Source organism: Limulus polyphemus, unplaced genomic scaffold, assembly GCF_000517525.1.
Source record: "Limulus polyphemus unplaced genomic scaffold, Limulus_polyphemus-2.1.2 Scaffold4634, whole genome shotgun sequence".
Taxonomy (NCBI): Eukaryota; Metazoa; Arthropoda; class Merostomata; order Xiphosura; family Limulidae; genus Limulus; species Limulus polyphemus.
Genome location: NW_013670244.1, coordinates 43,137 through 64,910, shown reverse-complemented (window position 1 = coordinate 64,910; position 21,774 = coordinate 43,137). Strand labels below are relative to the sequence as shown.

At 32.6% G+C, this 21,774-nt stretch overlaps 1 protein-coding gene across 1 annotated transcript in view; it reads right to left on the bottom strand.

Moving 5' to 3' along the window:
• The window catches only part of LOC106471455, a 46,887-nt gene that overhangs the window by 15,871 nt on the left and 9,242 nt on the right, over positions 1 to 21,774 (bottom strand). Inside the window, exons 3-13 of the mRNA XM_022400072.1 lie at positions 20,571 to 20,684; positions 17,854 to 17,973; positions 16,714 to 16,836; positions 15,293 to 15,400; positions 14,245 to 14,368; positions 12,882 to 13,036; positions 11,346 to 11,520; positions 10,510 to 10,796; positions 9,090 to 9,238; positions 1,688 to 4,157; positions 1,116 to 1,226 (exon numbers count right to left, since the gene is read on the bottom strand). Of these exons, the coding sequence (XP_022255780.1) occupies positions 1,116 to 1,226; positions 1,688 to 4,157; positions 9,090 to 9,238; positions 10,510 to 10,796; positions 11,346 to 11,520; positions 12,882 to 13,036; positions 14,245 to 14,368; positions 15,293 to 15,400; positions 16,714 to 16,836; positions 17,854 to 17,973; positions 20,571 to 20,684 (3,936 nt within the window). The remainder of the gene's footprint in view (positions 1 to 1,115; positions 1,227 to 1,687; positions 4,158 to 9,089; positions 9,239 to 10,509; positions 10,797 to 11,345; positions 11,521 to 12,881; positions 13,037 to 14,244; positions 14,369 to 15,292; positions 15,401 to 16,713; positions 16,837 to 17,853; positions 17,974 to 20,570; positions 20,685 to 21,774) is intronic.

Here is a 21,774-nt window from a genome sequence, read left to right as displayed (position 1 = left end):
ATATGAAGTAAAATATTTTTTTAGGTTTTATATATACATTTGAATAATTAAAAAATCATAAATTACTACATCAATACCAAGGAATTCCACTATAATTTATCAAGCTTAGTAGCTCAGCTTTATTTGGGTCTAAAAAAAAATGAAATTTCGAGCAAACTAAAGACACAACCTACCTCATTGAAATCTTTGTTCATAAGAACGGAATGTTAAAAAGGATGAGAAAACCACTAGGGGGACATTCTGAGCTTCCAATTAGTTTTTCATGGCATATATAGAAGTAAGTGTAGTTAAGGGAGCATTTCCAAAAATGGAAAGAGGTGGGCAGGATGCCAATGTGTTTGATTTATTATGTGAGCAGTTTTTTAAAAATGGAAAAGACCTTCTTATTTTATATTCTAGCTTGTCAATATTTGTAATTTGAGTTTCTAATTCATATAAAACAATAGACTTAGTATTTTGATTTCACAAACATCTAATTTGAACATACCACACGACACACAAAAATCGATTTTTATCTGCATTTTTTTTATGTTTACTTTTAAATTAACAAATTGAGTAATGTATAGTTCTAAAACTTGAATTATAATCTACAGTTTGATACCAAACTTACTGACATAAATTCATGAAATAGTAGTTCAATAAAATTTTGAATGCAATAAACAGTAGATTAATTTGAAAACTTCAAAAGAACAGAATACCTAAATATGATAAAACATTTTAATTGCAGTTTTAAGTACGCAAGATGAAGTTCCAAATCTTGTAGGGATTACTAGTTACTTCAACAATGAAGAATTGTAAACTTTTCTGATATATTTTCCACATACAATCTGTACTTGTAGCTAGGCTTTTCTCGAAAGTTTTCTTTCATGTTGGAATAGACCTTTTAAGAAATGATTTGGATGTTGTATTATGATATGTAAAAAAAAATCATTGGTTTAATGAGCTGATAAAAATTAATGAAAACTATACAGGATACAGAATAAATGAACAAATTTATCAGAGAAAGTTTTCCATCAATATAGGTAATTTTATGAGAGCAAAATGTTTAGTGAGAATACGTGTAAAGAGACAGAAATGTTAAACAGATTAGAAAAACGAAGAAAAATCACACTCACCACAATCTTCTTCATCGCTTCCATCAGCACAGTTTATAACAGAGTCACAACGTTGACTTAATGGCACACAAGCACGGAAAGGAGTACTAACATTAGCACAGTGGAACTCCGCTAAGAGATAAAGTACTGTATGTTTATTACCATTTCAAGAGACACGTATGAACATTTATATATATAAGCATGCTTGTTAAAACCCTGAAAACATGTTTATTACCATTTCAAGAGACACGTATGAACATTGATACATATAAGCATGCTTGTTAAAACCCTGAAAACATGTTTATTACCATTTCAAGAGACACGTATGAATATTGATACATATAAACATGCTTGTTAAAACCCTGAAAACATGTTTATTACCATCTTAGTACACACGCGTACAAGTATTCTTAGAAATAAGTCGTTTGCCAGTTAAACATAAACATTGGACTTCATATTTTCTTGAAACAGATTTAAGTTTAACATCATTCTCAACAAATATCTTTTTTTTGTACACCTTTTTATCTTATGAATGTAGAATTTTCATATTTGTGTTAACTGTAAAATGTAATATATAAACAGATTATGCTTACCAGGTTTACAGAGTTCCAGGGATGAGGAGCTTTTGATTAAAGTGTAATTGTGAAGCCTCTCATTTTCCACCCCAGAAAGTTTCTCCGCTAAGTTTTCTACATCTGTTGGTTTTGGTGAAGTACTGGATGAAACTACGATATCCTTTATTTCCACACTTTCTATACCGAGTTTGGTCTTGCTCGAGTCCTCTAGTTGTGGTTGATCTTGTGTTTGTTCAGTAACTTTGTTGGTAAGTTTGGTTCCAATTTCTTCTGTTTTTAATACAATTTTTTCTGTGGATGAGCTAACAATTACATCTGGTTTTTCAATGACAGTTGAATTTTTTAGTTTTTGAAATTCATTTATTTCTAATTCACTTGCATTTACTTTTTCTTCGTTGTCATTATGAAACATGGATATGTTTCCTTTTTCATTTTGTTGCTTCATTCTGTTTGCATCATCCGCGCTGCTACCAGCTTCTTCTGTGGATAACGGAATGCCCAACTCATCATCATTGTGGCTTGTAATCAATGATTCCTTCTCTTGGTCAATATATTCTGGATTTTCCATGTTATTTATGACTTGAGGGTTTAAATGTTTCTGCAGCAATGTTGCCTTACTTTGGATTGTGTCTGAAGTGTTTTTGGTGACTAAAGAGGAGGTGCCAATTTTAATGGTTTCAAGCTCTTTATTAACAGGATCAAACTGTTGTACTTCTTTTGCACCAAGAGAATCCACAGTTGCATCATCTAAATATGATATACTGTCAATATTAGTTATTTTATTGGTTACAAATTTTTTCTGCAGGTTTTCAGTAGTTGATAAGGTGTTATCACCTGTGTTATTATCTGTTGTTACTAGCAAACTTTCCATGATAAGCTTGTGTCCGGTGTGACCAGCACCGGTGGTTATTTGAAATTCTTGAGGAGATTCAGAATTAAGGTGAGTCTGATTACTCCACCATTGGACAGACTCGGTAACAGAACTGCTATTACCAGACAGTAACTCAGATTCTGATTTCACCGGAACAGATGTGGTGTTCAAAATCATCTCTGTCTTTGGATACGTTCCCAATCTTATCCAATTTGAAACACTACTATCAGGTATGCTTAATGGAATAGACATTTCTTTGGAGTATTTATGCATTGGTTTATTACTATATGGAAGATGTTCATTTTTATGTATACTTGTTTTATTTGCAGCCAAAAGTTGGAAATATTCTGACTTGTTTATATGATTGAGCATCTTATCAGAAGTTGGAACAGTGTCTTCAACAGCTATGCTTGTTAAAGCAGCATCAAGTTGACCTGCTATTGCTGAAAACCCAAGTTTTTCATTATCTGAAGTCAAGTTATCATTGGATGATGTCATCGTTGTGATAAGACCAGTATCTGTGAAAATCTCTGATTCTCTACTCGTACCAGTAACATTCTCAGTACCACTTCCAACAACATCACCACTAACAGTAGCCCGAGTTGTATCAGCCACACCTGTGATACTTCCATCAATATTATCTACCTCTGTTTGTTGTTCTACCTGTCTACCTTCAGGGATCCATGTACCATCCCTAAGAATTTCTCCATCATCATCAGTGATTTCTTTCCATGATTTTAAAAGTGTGTCACTTCCATTGTTGTCTTCTGTTCTGTCTTCCAAAACAATTGTGGTTAATAATGATTGGTTTCTTAATTCTTCAGTAACATTTTCCAAGTCAATTGTGGTTAGCATTGTGTGATTGTCTATTTGCTCCTCAGGAGCTAGTGTACTTGTTACCCTTGGAATTTCTTTAGGTGTTGGCAGTATTAAAGGTCGGCCAATTACAGGTGAATTAGAAGAGCTGGGTAACGCTGTGGATGACTGCGTGTTTGGTTTGATGGCATCAGTATCAATAAAATCACTTGAGTTTGTATCATTTTCGTCAGTTGAATTAAATAATGGTATAAGCACATAGTTCTGTAATTCTTGTTTCTTTGTATCATTAATTTCTTCTTCATTAAAAGAAGAAAAGGCATATCCTTGTTCAACGTCTCCTCTATTTTCCGAAGCAACATCGTCACTATCTATTTTACTTTCAGTTCTATTTGTTTCCTGTGAAAAAACTGTGTTATTGAGATACAACTGATCTTTTTGATCTAAGAGCATCATTATTGTGTGGTTTCCATCTATCATTTTTTCAGATGGCAGAAGACTGGTTTCATTCTCTTCATCCTCTGGAATAGTTGGTGTCATTGTTGTTGTTGTTTCAATGATGACTTGTGTTGTTTTAGGAGCCTCTGTCGTTGTCATAAAAGAATACATCTTGGAATCATAAGGAACCCAGTAGTTCTTAGAGCCAATAATTTTCTCAATGTATTCACGCATAGAAAAAATGTTAGCAAAGATTGCTGGCTGTTGTTGGTAGATGTTACACCATCGCTGGTATGTCAGTACACCTCCAAGATGCCAGGTGCCTTTGGTTGACAAACACATCAGTGGTGCTCCCTCATCATTCTACAAAATAATAAAAACATACCATTAATGTGTATAGCACTTCAAGACGCTTTTCTTCCATCTTAGAAGAATAATATACCCTAATTTTCCGATAATAATACAAATTTTAGTGAAAATAGATACATCTAGAAGTTAATGTGCATATAAGGTAACAAATCTAAACAACTTTTTTTTTACAGCCAGTCCAGACCATTTTTTCCAATGCATTCCAAACAATAATGCGTACTTACTATAAATATTGCATTTCGATGGTATGTCTTATTAATTATCTCGGTTTCTAAGACATAAATGAGAATTATCTCCCTTTTTCATTCATTTTCAGTATCTTTAAACATGATTTTTGAAATAAACTGATCAAGAAGCTAAGTATTGTGATTTTTAAGATATATTTACATGCACACTTAGAAACGTTTGGAAATACAAAACTAGTTATTGCTACATTATGTTTGATATTATTCAAAACTACAAATTGAGTTTGCTGAAACCTTCAAATTCTTAGTCCAAGTCACTGTCCTCAAATAGTTGGCATGTATTGCACAATTGAAGCATGTCAACACATGGATAATTCATGCCTTTGCATGAAGAGGTAGCACCATGTATTAAAGTTGCCACTAGGATCCAAACCTTTTGTAATTTAAAGGGTTTTCAAAAGAACTTCCATGATGCTGTCTACACCTCCACTTGATGGACATTGGTGAATACATTCCAGAAATTGTTGCTCAAGCTGTTGGTGGTGAGCCTTGGGACTTCAGCTTGTCCTCTGACTTTTGCCAAACTTAAATGTTTGCCTCCTTGACATAAAATTCCCATGCCACTGCCCTGTTATCATACTTTTCAGTTTAAGTTTGAAGGCTATCATGTAGCTTGTTCATTTCACTGCCATCGTAATGGTTGAAACATGTAACTCAAGACACCAGTACCAAGAATCCTGCCTTACGTAACAGATGAACATGTAACTCAAGACACCAGTACCAAGAATACTGCCTTATCGTAATGACTGAAGTATGTAACTCAAGACACCAGTACCAAGAATCCTGCCGTATCGTAATGGTTGAAACATGTAACTCAAGACACCAGTACCAAGAATCCTGCCTTATCGTAATGACTGAAGTATGTAACTCAAGACACCAGTACCAAGAATCCTGCCTTGTCGTAATGGTTGAAACATGTAACTCAAGACACCAGTACCAAGAATCTTGCCTTATCGTAAAGACTGAAGTATGTAACTCAAGACACCAGTACCAAGAATCTTGCCTTACCGTAATGGTTGAAACATGTGACTCAAGACACCAGTACCAAGAATCCTGCCTTATCGTAATGGTTGAAACATGTAACTCAAGACACCAGTACCAAGAATCCTGCCTTACATACCACTATTAATCATTATAATACAGATATTACTCAGGTAAAGCACAATTTTTATATGCTTCAATCTTATTTATTTGTGGAGACATAAACTAGAAAATAAGACCCACTTTCCATACCCATCTGCCACATCCTCTCGTTCAAAAATTGCCAATAGTTCTTTCTGACATTTATAACCAACAGAAATCCAAAGTTTTAATCTATCAAATGGTGTATTATTTTATGCTGTTTTCTGTACAGAACATTGTCTATTTCATCGTTCAGTTTGAAATTCTTTCCAATGGGAATCACATAGATGAGCTTAGATGAATTTTAAAAACGCTCTTATTGCAGAGTTAGAAAGCCAGAAAAATTATAACAGTTATAGGACCCCGCACAGAGTTATGGTAGAGAAAATAACATTATAAGATAAAGTTTTTCTGAAAAAAAACGTTTAATGTTTATGTAGACAACAAATGAAGTTTAAAAATTTTCATATGAAGAAAAATATTTTTAATCTTAACATGAAAATCACTTTGCACTCAGAGCACGTTGCACTTAGTAATGCACTCACTTTGCACTTAGTATAGTCAACACTTTTACTCCATATATTCAGGGACAAAATTTTAGTTAAAATACTTAATTAAAAATTAATTATTTTGTCTACAAAAGACTTGTAATGTTTACTAAAATTGTATGAAAATACACAAAACATATCAAGTTTTTATAGCATGGAACTCTTAAGGTCAATTTGGGGTCACATGATTAGTCTAATCTACCAAGCCCATAGCAATAGAGTGAAGAGGATTTCTGCCACGAATCGTTAGGTGTATTTTTAAACCAATCTTATAAAATCAAAATGACCCCATCCTCTTTAAGCACTGATCTAAGTGTCAGCATTGGACTGTAAACAGCCAATGCGACTTTATTGTGATAGGCTTTAATTTCATGGTGTATTTTTAAATCAGTTCTATAAAATCAAAACCACCATTTTTATGCACACACACCGGGAGGAAATGTTTCAGAACAAACTACACGTATCATATTGTAGCAAGGCTGTTGCAGATGGCCATGACTAATGAACATCGGCTGTAAATGGGCTCTTAAGAATGTTTATTTGCTGGCCACGATTTGTAACATAGCAAGCACTAAGGCAAACTCACTTTTAGTGATTTTATAAATACTCTAAAACTTTGACAACGTTTATTTTATACATACTCTAAAACTTTGACAACGTTTATTTTATAGATACTCTAACACTTCGACACCTTTATTTTACAGAAATATTTTGACAACGTTTATTTTACAGATACTCTAACACTTTCACAAAGTTTATTTGCTGGCTGCAATGCAAAGATAGCAAGCACTATGGTGAACATACAATTACAGATTATACAGACACTCTAAAATTCTTGTCATCAAAGGATTACTTTGACTGCAGTACTGCAAAAACTTAGGTGCATATTATTTATGGTGATAAGGTAAACTTGACTCTTTGATCATAAAGATTAGTGTGTGTATTTTATTTAGGAGCATATATGTGTGTGTGTGTGTGTGTGTACACTGTCTTTCAAAAAGAGCTGGGATATCACACCCTGAGAATATAAGTTTAAAGTTCTGCAGTCCCACTTTGTCAAAAAGTAGACCAATCTTTCGTGTTAATCACAACCTATGCTTTCCATTAGTATTTATCACCAATCGTTGGTAAACACTTGCTAAAACAGGCATTCATTCCTTTTGCAAAACAGTTTCAAAACCTTTGAGCTTACAAGGTCTAATCTATCAGTTTCTCAAGCTAAACCCAAGACATTCCATAACTGTTTAATTGAATTATAGTCAGTATATAATGTACGGTGTGATACCATGATGAAACTTGCATGGTCCTTCCCCTACAAATTACAACAATGAAGTCAATGCAGCATTGTCCAAAATATTTCAGAGACACAACACATTTATCGTTTCCTTAACTACTACCAGTGAATCAAACCCAGGCCACAGAAAAACTACACACAATCAAACCCAGGCCACAGAAAAACTACACACTATCAAACCCAGGCCACAGAAAAACTACACACTATCAAACCCAGGCCACAGAAAAACTACACACTATCAAACCCAGGCCACAGAAAAACTACACACTATCAAACCCAGGCCACAGAAAAACTACACACTATCAAACCCAGGCCACAGAAAACAATGAGTAGAATGATTCATTACTCCACACACTATTGTTCTATTGTTTTTTGCTTCTGTTATGATGCTCAAGCCAGTCTGATGAACAGCTTGACTTGCAGCCTGTCCATGAAGGTCCACAGTGGTCCAACAATCCCGAGATCTTATCAAAGTTTTGGTTGATGGATTTTATACCATATTTGCAACATTTCGAAATTTGAAACATTTAATTTTAGGCTGACATTCCACATTAGAATTTCTTCAGCCAGTTACCAATGGTAGGTTTTCATAATAGGAAGTAGACTAGCATGTCTCAGACACTAATAACTCCTCTTCTGTAAAGGTTCGTTAGCCTCTTTTTTTCTCATGCCATTTTAACTCAAGATGACTATCAGTAGCTGCTCTTCACCAATAGATAGCAGTACATAATAGAATCCATTCAGGGGTGTGGGCCTCTTAATAAGTGGAAGTGTACTGCTCAAATACATTAGTGTGTGTGATGTGTGTACTCACTTGGATAATGTATACAGATTTGTTAATAATGTTGCATTTCTACTTATCATATACATATTACGATATTCCAACTTAATTAGTTCAACATTTCAAATATGTTTATCTTTTTCTCTAACTGTTCATTTACAAACATCTATTCATTCAATTAAAAAAAGTCTAGTGAAAAGTCTTAGCACGGAGCTAATAAAATTACATGCTGGAACAGTAAATCTTTGGCATTAATGTAAAACATATAATAGCTGAAACATTATTCAGGTAAAACAGTTCGACAACTATCACTTTCCATTCATAAGGTTAACATTTATAACTAGACATCTAGTGGTACATCCTAACACTACACACAATAAAAGTTTAAATAGAGAACAATATGGGCAGCAGCCTGAACTAAAGTTAATAAGGTACAACCTGAATATTTTTGTATCCTTCATGAAATCAGTTACCAATATTAGATTCAGCATATATGGTTTCTATAATTTTCCAATTAAAACAACAGTAGGTTGTATAAATAAAACTATTGAAGGCAGAAGCTAACGCTTTCACTTTTCTGATACTTTTTTTGTGATTAAATTCTAGATTTCGGAACTAATTTCATGAATATACTTTGTTAAATTTCACTGTACCTGTTCTTAAAGTTTTACAACACACCATTAGATGACTAGTTATAAACTTTAATCACATAGATCACTAATAGCAGGTCTTTACAAACAAAAACCAGTAAATGTTAAAACATCTTACAGTTTTTTATGTTATGTTTTTAGCTGGTGTATGTTTTAAAATAAGAACAACTGATATGTAGATTTCCTTGCTGCATTACAGTAATCATTATTGAGTACGTACATCACATAAACCTCTGCGAGACTCACTGGTCCTAGTACACTACAGTAATCATTATTGAGTACGTACATCACATAAACCTCTGCGAGACTCACTGGTCCTAGTACACAGCATTCTAGAGTTCACAGATCCTCCGTAGTGTTGATCTTTGTTACACTCGTCCCTGTCCAGAACTACAAGGGCAAGGTAACTGATGGTGGTAAGTTCAGGCCGAGGCACTATAGAAGAATAAGGGAAGACCTTTGACAACATCTTAATAACAAAATATTTATTTTTATTTGAAAAACTGAGTCTTACAGCTACTTATATGAAAAATAAACACAATATTCGGTTAACGTACATTAGGTTTTATAATGCTCTTATAGAACGTTTAACTATCATTCTGGTACAAAAGTTGAAATGTTACAAATTGTAATACATGATTCTAATATCAGGTAATATTGTACTAAAAGGAATGAAAAAAAACAACACATGTTAGAAGTATTCTGAGAATAAATTACTACATCCAAGTCATCAACATTTTATATCACGGCACGAATGAGAAAAGCTAATTAAAAGTGTCTTTTACCAACTTTTAACTTCGCGTGAATTTAAAAAATACCTTACATATATACTTAAAACAAGTTTTACAGGTGAGTTTTTAATTTCTTGGGGAGATAATACTTTTCACACAACATACAGCCATACACGTCACTTGAAAGAATAATTTTTAAAAAATTCCATTACGAGACATTTCTAAACAATAAGGTATTGTTCTCAACCAGTTTTATAAAACATTTTATGCATCTGAAGCCAAGAATATAAAATAAGTAAATAACAGATCTTGTGTTTTCCTCTGATACAACAAAGTACTGTTAAAAACACATCATTGCTTTATTGATATTACCATTACAAAGTTTTACGCAACATATAACAAACTAAGAAACGATGCTCATGTTCTTAATATCCTCTAATTATGTATCAAAGCAATGTCCTTCACATAAAATTGGCCAATTAGAACTGCAGAATTAAAAAAATTAGTTTTTAAAATGATAAGCTTTGTTAGCCCTTGAAATTAAAAAGTGTGATGAAACATCATATATTACAAAACAATTATTAATAATTTCTATACTACATTCTCAACTACCTAAATGAAATGATGATGTCACACTAGAAATGATGATGTATAAACATGTTGTTTTTGCAAGCCAGTGCTAAAAAACAAGCCTTTTGGTCACAATTTCAATTTTATGGAAGATTAAGCAACTTGTGTCATAAAAACTTCAAAGATTACACAACCCAAACAAGTCAGCCAAGTAGGGTCATAATAATCTTATCTCGATCAAACAACAGTTAGTGTGAACCAATCTCTAATAATAAAATTCCTCAGTCAGTGTAGCAAACAAGTGTTGAAAAAAAAGAGAGAGAGAAGAGAGAAAAGGAATATTCTGATATTAGTTCAGATCAGTACATTTTTCTCAAACAATTGTATTAACAAAGAGTGTCTTACCTCTTGGTTCAGTGCTGCCAAAAGCTCCAGAGAAGCAAGCAATACCAGGCCTAACTTCTTCCTCTGGCAGGCAGATGGCACCAATGTGCTGATCAAATTGTAGAGGTACAGCAAGTTGAACCAATGCTACGTCGTAATCTCGCAGGAAAGCCGAGCGGAACTTAGACGAATGAGGATGAATAACTATTCTTCGAATCTCTCTTTTCCGTTGGAATTCCTCCACTCCACCTCGTATCTTTTCAAGACTGGTGTAAACTATCCAATCAGAACCATTCTCTGGTGGCTGTCTAAGTACGAATGAACAACAGTGAGTAATTAAGCTATGAATACCTTCTTTCAGCACTATTAAAAAGTTGGAACTTGTTAAACAAAGCATGCAGCTTTGGATCAAGTGTGATAACCATACTGATAATGTTAACATGTCAATAAACATTCTGTATTCAATTATTACTTGCAACAGTATTTTGATGACATAAATAATATATATATATAATAAATATAAATAATATATAGTAATACATGTAAACATTGCATTGTTACAAAGAATTAATACTTTTTATTATTAAAAAAAATTGATTGTCATATGCAGTCTTTTTATTTTAAATTTATGAAAAGTAGTAAAGTCTATTCATATTCTTTTTTACACTGAAAGAGTTATAAGTTTTATTGGACAGGAATATTTATTTATATATATACTTAAAACTTATACTTTGTGTTTGAAAAGAGATGATCAGCTTGTCTACACATTTTGTTGTTGTTGCAAGATTTCTTTACAAAAGCACAGTAAATTTAAAAATATTTCTAAAAGATCCTATACAAAAAATGAAATAACTTACTGAACACAATCTGCCGACGTCACTAACCATACAGGTGAAATGATTTCTGCATGACAAGTCTTCCCAGTGTATATGTTTTGTACCATGGCTAGGGATGGCCATTGTTCGGGCAGCGACGGCTGGCCGTCAACTACACGCTTTTTCCGATACAAAGGACCAGGGAGAGCCGAACAGTCTGAGCAAATCGGAAAAATTATTACACATCACATCCTTACACAAACATGGGGGGAGGAATAGTTGTTACTAATAAGTTTATCTACATTAACTGGAATAATGGGGAAGCATGTGCCCTATGTGTTAGGTGCCTATGGACTGGGGAATTTAATGACTAAAGAGCAAACAGAAAAGTACAAAGTTTAAATGGAACTTGAAAGTCAAAAAGAAAACTCGATTACAACTGAAACAACATTATTCACACACACAAGGAGAAAACTCGATTACAACTGAAACAACATTATTACACACACAAGGAGAAAACTCGATTACAACTGAAACAACATTATTCACACACACACACGGAGAAAACTCGATTACAACTGAAACATTATTCAACACACACACAAGGAGAAAACTCGATTACAACTGAAACAACATTATTCACACACACAAGGAGAAAACTCGATTACAACTGAAACAACATTATTCACACACACACACAAATTATAGAATTTTGTGAATTCAACAAACATGCATTTATCCGAAAATTAAAAAATAATTTGTATCAAATAAATTAGAAATAAGATCATACTGAGCTAGAAATGCAATAACACCAGTCACATACATCAAATCTGGTAGGTATTTAATTAAACGAACTATAAATGTAACAACAATGCTAAGAAGGTAAATCTACATGTTAATTAACTAAATTAATAGTCTAAAAATACAAATAGTCATATACATCAAATCTGGTAGGTATTTAATTAAACGAACTATAAATGTAACAACAATGCTAAGAAGGTAAATCTACATGTTAATTAACTAAATTAATTGTCTAAACACACAAATACAGTCATATACATTAAATCTGTAGACTAATTAGACTATAAATTTAAAAATATTTACATACACTATACTGCAGTATAATTAATTAAATGAGCTAAAAATGGAATACTAACATTTATATTAATAATTAATGAAGCAAATTAATTATACATCAAGTATACAACATATAAACAAAAAATAAAGAAAATTATCATACAAGAAAGTAGGGAAAAACTAGTAAATGTCAAATACTTAAAAGTAATGAATAAACAGAGTATACTTCGTAAATTTTGTATATCTTTTATATAATATGCATATTTTCTTTGATAACAATAATTAAACCTCCCAATTAGAACTGGAACTACCAATGTACAGTCCACCCACTCATATTCTACTGTTTACTGCATATTGACAAGAGAGATTGTTGGAAATTTGAAAGCTTGTAAATTAATCAACAGACTCACATACTTAAAATAATTATAACAATATGTCCTGCTTATTAGTCTTTAATAAGAAATGGTACAAACTTAAGGCTGTGTATTTAGGAATACATACTGAAACGAAGACAGTTGACAACAGCAGTCCTATTGCCTTCACAGGTAGGGTTAAATTTTAATCCATACGTCCAGAGAGTATGATTAGAGTTTTCGTGGAAAGCCCATGTTGTATTGTTTGTAATCACGAGCCTTGTATCCACCATTTTAGCAACACTAGAGGGGGGGAAAAAAGAGGAAGAAGATATGATTATAGCAATTTTATGAAAGAACTAAACTTAAGCCACGGTCACACTAAGTTCAGATGCTAATATATCTGACAAAGATATATTCAAACAACACCTAGTTTCCTAGTCATTCAGAAAAGTTAACATTTTTATTATGAAGTACAGTAGTACATAATTGTAGGGATCACAACGAAACAAAATAGCATCCATAAAAATTGACTGTTTAAAATCACCTTTGAAATGTCTATCTCACACTATTAGCTGAGCAAAACTAAACTTTATTGTACTTATAAAGCCACCTAAATTGTTGTATACGTGTTTATGAAGTGAATCAAAATTTCACTATTTCAACCAATTTTCATCTAAGTAAGTAAGTAAGTGACATTTTTCCAAGACGAGCGTACAGAAAAAAGAATGAACCTTATCGTTCTAATTCTTTCACAGAACTCTTTCATCTGGGGTCCCAATGATTCCTTTCTTGTACTAAAAACGGATACTGTATCTATATATCAAATAGATGATGTGCTACTGTGGTCATTTAATTAGACTCGGAGATAGGTTGGTAGAGACCCTCATGAGTAGTATACACAGTTCTCATGCTTGGTATTACTATTGCACAAACATATAGCTAATAAAAAGGAAACAAACAAGTATAATAAAAAAAATTTACATTTCATAAAGACAAGTAGAGATTGATACATATATAAGTAACCTAGCCAGCTATTGTAATACAGAAAGGTTTAATGCTTCAGAAAGTATTGAAACAAAAAAGTCAAAACTACAAAAACTGAGTCACTTATAAATTTTAAAAAAATTATTCCTAAATTGGCAAATCACTGTAATTATGATAGTCTGAGCCAAAATGAGGATCAAATTTTTTAATTTATAAGTAACTCAGTTTCTTGTAGTTTGCCTTTTTTTGTTTCAATACTTTCTGTAGCATTAAACCTTTCTGTATTAGTATAGCTAGCTAGGTTACGTATATATCAATCTCTACTCGTCTTTAAAAGAACATAAAATTTTTATTGTACTTCTATGTATGTGTACATATAACTATAGAGCAAGGTTTATGCATATAGTGAGATGTCAGTGCATCTTATAGATTAGCTTCACAATTCTAAAACAGTAATGGGGAAACATTGTTAATTCCATCAATCATTTTTAATTATATTGACCGTTTTGTTTATCCTGAATTACCTGAAACCCAGCTCTTGGCAGAGGTGATGACCATCTTGTAAAGTCCACTTTACACCACAAACCAATGCCCAGTCTTCAGCTATAGTATTATACACTTGGACAACTCCATTTGCATCAACTCGTACTGTGGGGAAGCAAAGAAATACGTTTTTGACAATATCATATTTTTCAATTAATTGTTATAAATTTTATATATCTATGGTGCTTATTGTCACAACAGACTTTTAAAATAAAACCTCACTGCCATATTTCTTATACCCACTCCTTTGAAGCTACAGAGATATTAGGAAAAGTAGAAAACAAAACATTAACCAGTTATAATTTGTTTTTTTTACATCTTACAAAGATGCTAGAAGTTTTGTAAAGAAGAGAAACAAGCTTACGCAAAAGTCTAAAGAATACTAAAACTCTTACAGTGTGTACAAATATGTCATAGAAGAACCTACAGGATGCTAGGACTTTTATAGTGTGTACAAATGTGTCATGTGTGAACCTACAGGATGCTAGGACTTTTATAGTGTGTACAAATATGTCATGGAAGAAACTACAGGATGCTAGGACTTTTATAGTGTGTACAAATATGTCATGGAAGAACCTACAGGATGCTAGGACTTTTATAGTGTGTACAAATATGTCATGGAAGAACCTACAGGGTGCTAGGACTTTTATACTGTGTACAAATATGTCATAGAAGAACCTACAGGATGCTAGGACTTTTATAGTGTGTACAAATATGTTATGGAAGAACCTACAGGATGCTAGGACTTTTATAGTGTGTACAAGTATGTCATGGAAGAATCTACAGGATGCTAGAACTTTTATAAAGTAAGAAAATGTGTCATGCAAGAACTAAATATCCTTAGAAGTAATCTCTTCCATAGTTCTGGACTGGTATTGAAATGTTTACATAGATTGTGGCTAATAGGTTAAAAAATAGTTTTCCGAATGCAGAATGTTTCCTTCTCCCATTTTAAACGAAGACAAAATACAGGTTAAAGAAAAACATTTATGATATACAAGTTAGTAATATGAAATTCTGAATGCTCACAACACTCAATTTCATCACTTCCATCGTTGCAGTCTTGATGCCCATCACATCTTGCAAAACCAGGAACACAGTAGCCATCCATGCAATGGAACTCATTGTTGGCACAGGCTGAAACCATATTAAAATATTTTATCACACTACTCTTGTTCACAAATATGTAAAAACATCTAATTTCACTACTGATTTTACGACAACCGAAGACAGAGTACTTTATATCATTATTACTGTTCTAACAATTAAATAATCTAGTTCCTATCTTTGCTGGTTACCTGACAGATAATAATAAGTTCTGGTTAAGAAGTTAGCACACAGGATCTCTGGCAAAATTGTAATGTTTTGAAACGAGACTCAAAACTCGAGCTCTTTTGAATAGTTGACTGTTCTTCTCCAGGAGAATAAAGGGTTATGTTTAATGAGTGTAATGAAATATATAGGATCGGATGTCGACGTCACGTAAACCGGATGCTCAACATTAGTTGACCTTGAGAACTTGCCGATCATAGTGCAGAGTTGTTTGTGTCAGGTTAGAGTTGTATAAGGTACATAATAGACTTAAGTGGGATAATTAAACTCACTTTCCATTATTAGTAGTATTGTTCTTGCTTAAATTTCTCTATATTGGTATGATTTCCTATATATTGCATCGCATTATTATTTTCTCCATTTCCCACCACTTTTTGCCATTATTTTATTTGTATTTTATCTTTATAGAGTTGGTTAACAATTCTTATAACTGTTATCTCGCTTAAGTCTTTTATGTACATTACACACCTCTTTGGCACAAACTAAACCTGACACAAACAACTCAAGGTTATGACTGGCTAATTCTCAAGGTCAACTCATATTGAATATCCGGTTTATGTGACATCGACATCCGAGCCTATATATCTCATTACACTCATTAAACATAACCCTTTCTTTTCCTGAAGAAGAACAGTCAACTATTCGAAAACAGATAATAATAAGTTTAGTTTATATCACTGTTCATTCTATAAAAAGATGTTTTATTTAATACTAGTCCAATCATAAGTAAAACTAATGTAACTTGGAGTACTAGTATTTCTATTCATTGTTGGTTAGTCTGTTAAGCTTGTTCTCTGACAAGAAAAAATCTAACATTTTTGGTTCATTGACAGAATATTATAGCCCATAAGACCTTGACTCGTAAACACCAAACACAAACGTATCAATGCTGCCCGTTCTCTTACCAAGAACAATTGTTAATTCATCACAGACATGTTATTTCATATCAGTGCTAATACAGCAAAATGTAAAAACCCATACATTCAGTGTTGATGATTGACTTAAACCTAACAATTACAACTTTTGTAATGCACTTGAAAATAATCAACAAAAACTTAAAATAACACAAACTACAAAAACATGACTTGATATATACAATCCTGAAGAACAACACTTACTACAGTTGGCTTCATCCTCTCCATTTTTACAATCATGACTTCCATCACACTTTAAAGACGATGGGATACACAATCCATCAGAACAGAAAAATCTTCCCCTCTGGTCACATGTTGTCCGATCAACTTGAAATGACAATTCCCAAATGTTTATTGAAAATGTACTAATGTTAAAACCTACAAAAACTAAATAATGCTTAATTGCTCAAAGAATTAAAAATACAGTAAGATATGTGATGGTTTTAAGTAATTTCTATTAGACAGAGAGAGGCTGTGGGCTGAATAGTTTAAAAGGTCCTCACAGTTTTTGACTTTGTCCTCCAACTTAAGTTAGATGTAAGTATGTCTAAGTTCCAACTCAAAGTATCAAGACACAAGGTAGTGTGTTGTGCAGCCAAAACAACCTGTAGGACTCATTGTGTTATTATCAAGAGTGATAGTTTAGCAATATTCTACTTTCTATATCTCAGACTGTGGTAATCCAAACTATCATATATTTACAGTGGATGTGCTCTACTGGACTTTTACTTCACATACCAAATTTCAAGGCAATCCATTAAGAAATACATGAGAAATAACATCTCCAATTTTGATTGAAGTTCTTACAATTTTTTTCTTTTTTGCACCAAATGTACAGAAACTTTATTCAATAGAAAAACATACTCAACTTTTATGGATTTTTTTTTAAATTTGGTACAACACCATAGATCTTTACAACCTACAATTAGGTGTTAAACATTGGCTGAGTAAATATAATCATAAGCCACGTGTACAAAGTTATTCAACAAAAACTCACCATAATCATGCCCCAAGTTGAACAAAAAACGTGACCTGGGTAACTAATGAATGAATATTTGCTGTAAAATTGTTATTCATGTTATAAGTGTAGCTACCAGTTTGGCCGCACTATTTTTTTCACACCTAAGGCTAAGGTATTTTTCATTACATAAGCTTAGCTCTACAAAATAGTACAATACAGTACAGAACAAATAAAAAAACAGTAGTGAAGTTAATTAACATTAAAAAAAAGAACATAAAAACGTGATACATTTTGTAGCTTTGGCTGCTAGGGTGAGACATACATAATGTTTTTGATTAAATATCTAGTCCTAGCATCAGTACATTTTCTAAATAATTTCTTACCACATCCAACTTCATCACTTCTGTCATGACAGTTGTAATTGCCGTCACAGATATCCAGGGGTTTGATACACGTGCTGCCATCTAGGCACATAACTTCATGTTGTCCACATTCGTTTGGAACTATACAAAATAAACATTCTAATATTATTTTATCCGAGATTATTGAACCACGTTCAAGTAATTCTGTTATCAGTATAATTATATTATGATCCTAACTGTAATGAAAAATTAAAAAGTTTATTTGATGTTTTATTATTAGCGATAGTAGATATTTAATATACACATATATATATATAGTTATTTATTTATATCTTTTGTTATTTAATTTCTGTATTATAGTGCTTATTGGTATATAGAAGAAATTAATATTAGAAATAAACGACCTTATAACACTAAAATGTTGTTTATTTAATTACACACTCAACGTTTAGCGGATGTGAGGGACGTTTTGCAAAGAAATAGGAATCATCAAGCCAAGATCATCTTAAATACCGAAGAACAACTAGTCCTTAAAAAGCTTAAAAAAAAGATAACATCATCATCATCAAAGAATCGGACAAATGTAAAGGTTTTGTATATATGAGCAGAAACATTTACAGACAAAACATTTTGATCACCTTAAAGATGAGAATAAATGTTAAATACTTAACAGTGACATCACCAAAATAATTGAGACGAAAGCTGAACAGATTATTTATGAACTTACAAAAACAAGTAACCTCCCTAAGAAGCCACTGGATGAACTTAAACCTTCTAATAGCTGCATTCCAGAATTATTCGGTTTACCAAAGGAACATAAACCGGATATGCTACTAAGACCCATAGTCTCAGCATATGGCAGTGCCACTGAAAGCCTGTTCTAGCTTATGCATACAATTTTGGTGCCGTTACTGATTTACGTTCCAGCACACTTAAATAATACACAAGACCTGCTATCGCGAATCAAGGATGTACCTCACTTAGTGACCAACACAGTAATACTCTCTACTCGTAGCTCTCTACCCGTCTATACAAACCGAGGATGTCGTCAATGCAGTGTGTGAATTAATGTCGAATCACATTAACAGTTTGGAGATATACGGACTGAAAATAGACACTGGATATTTTCGTTTTGACAACAAACTATATCTCCAACTCAATGGGTAATAGAGTCGCTGTTATTTATGCACGTTTTTGAAACGACGGCACTTGACAAGTAGCGTCAAGATACTAATACCGGCCCTGATCTCTGGCTTAAATACATCGATGACGTGTTTGGACTATAGAACCACGGTCTTCCTTCTTTAATCTAATTTTTAAACTTTCTAAGTTCCATAGATCCCAACACCCAATTCACTCTGAATCATTCAAATGACAAGAGGAACATAGATTTTCTTGACGTTACCTTAAGGATTGACAATGACAATAATATACAATCTACCTTGTTCCATAAACCAATAAGAAAACGTCTCTTCCTTAACTTTAACTCCCATCATTCCAAAGCTTCCAATTATTGGAAAATTAAATAGAATCGATCGAAACTGTAGTGAAAAAATAATCTGAACTTAAATCACTTCTTCTGAGCAACGAATATCCATCTTTTTGCATCGAACAAATTTTCAAGGGCTATGACGCGAAAAATCAGCATCGCAGTTCCAACTTGAGAAAACACAGATAAACAAGGAGGAAAAGAAAACGATTTTCCAAAGATAACACAAACAAGGTTATTTTATAACACCTCTAATTGACGATGCTATCTTCAAGAAAATGAAAACTATAATCAGGAAAACTGAACTGCCGATTAAAGTTATAGAACCACCAGGTCCAGCCCTAAAAAGCCAATTTTCAAAATCTCAGTACACTGCCCTACAATGTAATAAAACCAACTGTTTTATAAAACGTGTTTGCAATCTAAAGATGAGTGTCTTGTCTCTAATGTTGTTTACCAGCTTACATGTAACATCTGCCATCATACACACAAGGATAGGAGAACATACTGACTCTCTTTATAAACAACTACGTGAAAGTAGCGCAGTTGCAGATCATTTTTAACGAATCATGGATAAGTAACAACTGACTTGAAACCACCACTCCATAAAAATCCTCACCAAAGCCACCAAGTACACTGATGAAAAATTCAAAGAAGCTCTTCTTATCGAACAACGACGACCACAGATGAATAAGGAGAAAGGATGGCGCCTATAATTTTAATTATTTGATTTTATTTTTTAGCCTATGTTTTTGTTATTTCACTCTGTAACCTTGATAGAACTTTTGTTTACTACAGGTAGCAGTTAATTATTTCAAAGATAAGCTTTACTACTTAATATGTCAAAACACGCCGTACAAATGCACGTTATAGATTCAATATAATTTATTATTTATCCATTTATAGCTTTGTACTGTCAGTTTCGGTTTATGTTTTAGTGAACGCTCCCGAAAAACTTTAAAGCGAAAGTTGAGTGTTTAATTAAATGAAACAACATTTCGGTGTTATATGGTCGTTTATTTCTAGTTTTATTTTATCCTTTGTTTTTTGTTGTTTTTTTTCAAGAAACTGTTTTTGATACAGGCACTCATTTAAAAGCATTTTGTTGATTAGATTCGAAATAGTTAGAAGGTAAAAAAAAACATTATGGAAATTTTAAAGGTTACAAATAAATATAATAGTAGTGAGACTAACTTCAGAAACTCTAAATATTTGTTTTATTTGAAGGTTTGGCTAAGCTGATACTTACCACAATCAGTCTCATCGGTGCCATTGACACAGTCCCAAATACCATCACACTGAGCGATTTTACTAATGCAGGTGAAATTGTCACAACGGAAATTGGACCCACAGCTGTCCTCACCTAATGACCAAACAATTAATAATGTTAACATTTTACGTAAAGAGGCAATATACAATATATTCTTGAGTTTTATTTATAAATACTGCGATATCTATATATAAAACTCAAAATCTCTCTGTTTGCTTGTTTCTCCGCCGCGTTTATTGCGCAGGTCACATTTCTCTCACGTGAAAGTGCACAAAACGACAATTTTTCGTTGGTATACGCGTCTATCGTCTGCTACCGAATCGGTAATTTTATCGTTAACATATACTTTACTCGAATAAATTCTACGCAGACTTGACATTTTTTGGTAAGTTTTAGTTAACGTTTAATTTAGAATATAGCATTATAGGCTTATTTAGGTATAGATCATTAACTGTACATCTACTAATACATCATATATTTAACGTCTCACACACAAAAATGTATGCAGAATTAGAATGTCGTGTATGAAAAAGCAAAAGCTAGGCCTAGACTGTAGAACAAAATTATGCCGTCTGCCATAAAATAGAATACGTGAAAAGAGTAAGGTATAAATCATAATACTTATTGCGTACAATGAGATTAAAGTCAAGTCAGCATAAGTGGTAGAGCACCTACATGAGGTGGAAGATGGGTTGAACCTGGAAATTGTATTTTTAGTAGCATTACAATAGATAGGTCTATTTAGTATAGATTATTAATTGTACATCTACTAATACATCATATATCTAACCTCACACACAAAAGAAGTGTACGCAGAATTAGAATGTTGTGTGTGAAAAAAGCAAACAGTAGGCCTAGCCTATAAAATGAAATTATGCTGTATACCATAAAATAGACTGCGTGAAAAGAGTAAGGCTTACATTATAATACTTATTGTGTAAAATGAGATTAAAGTCAAGTCAGCGAATGTAATTTATTCTACTTTTTTTTCTCCTGGTGGTTCGATACCTGAAAGTGGAATTTTTTCTTTTTATATATTATAAAGTACAATGTTACATATTGTTTGTAGTATATTTCATATATCAATGTGAATACGGTATCAATATTTATAAAAAATATATTAAATTTACCTTAAACAAATTGAATATTAATATTGCATATATATATTTACGTTTGAAATGTT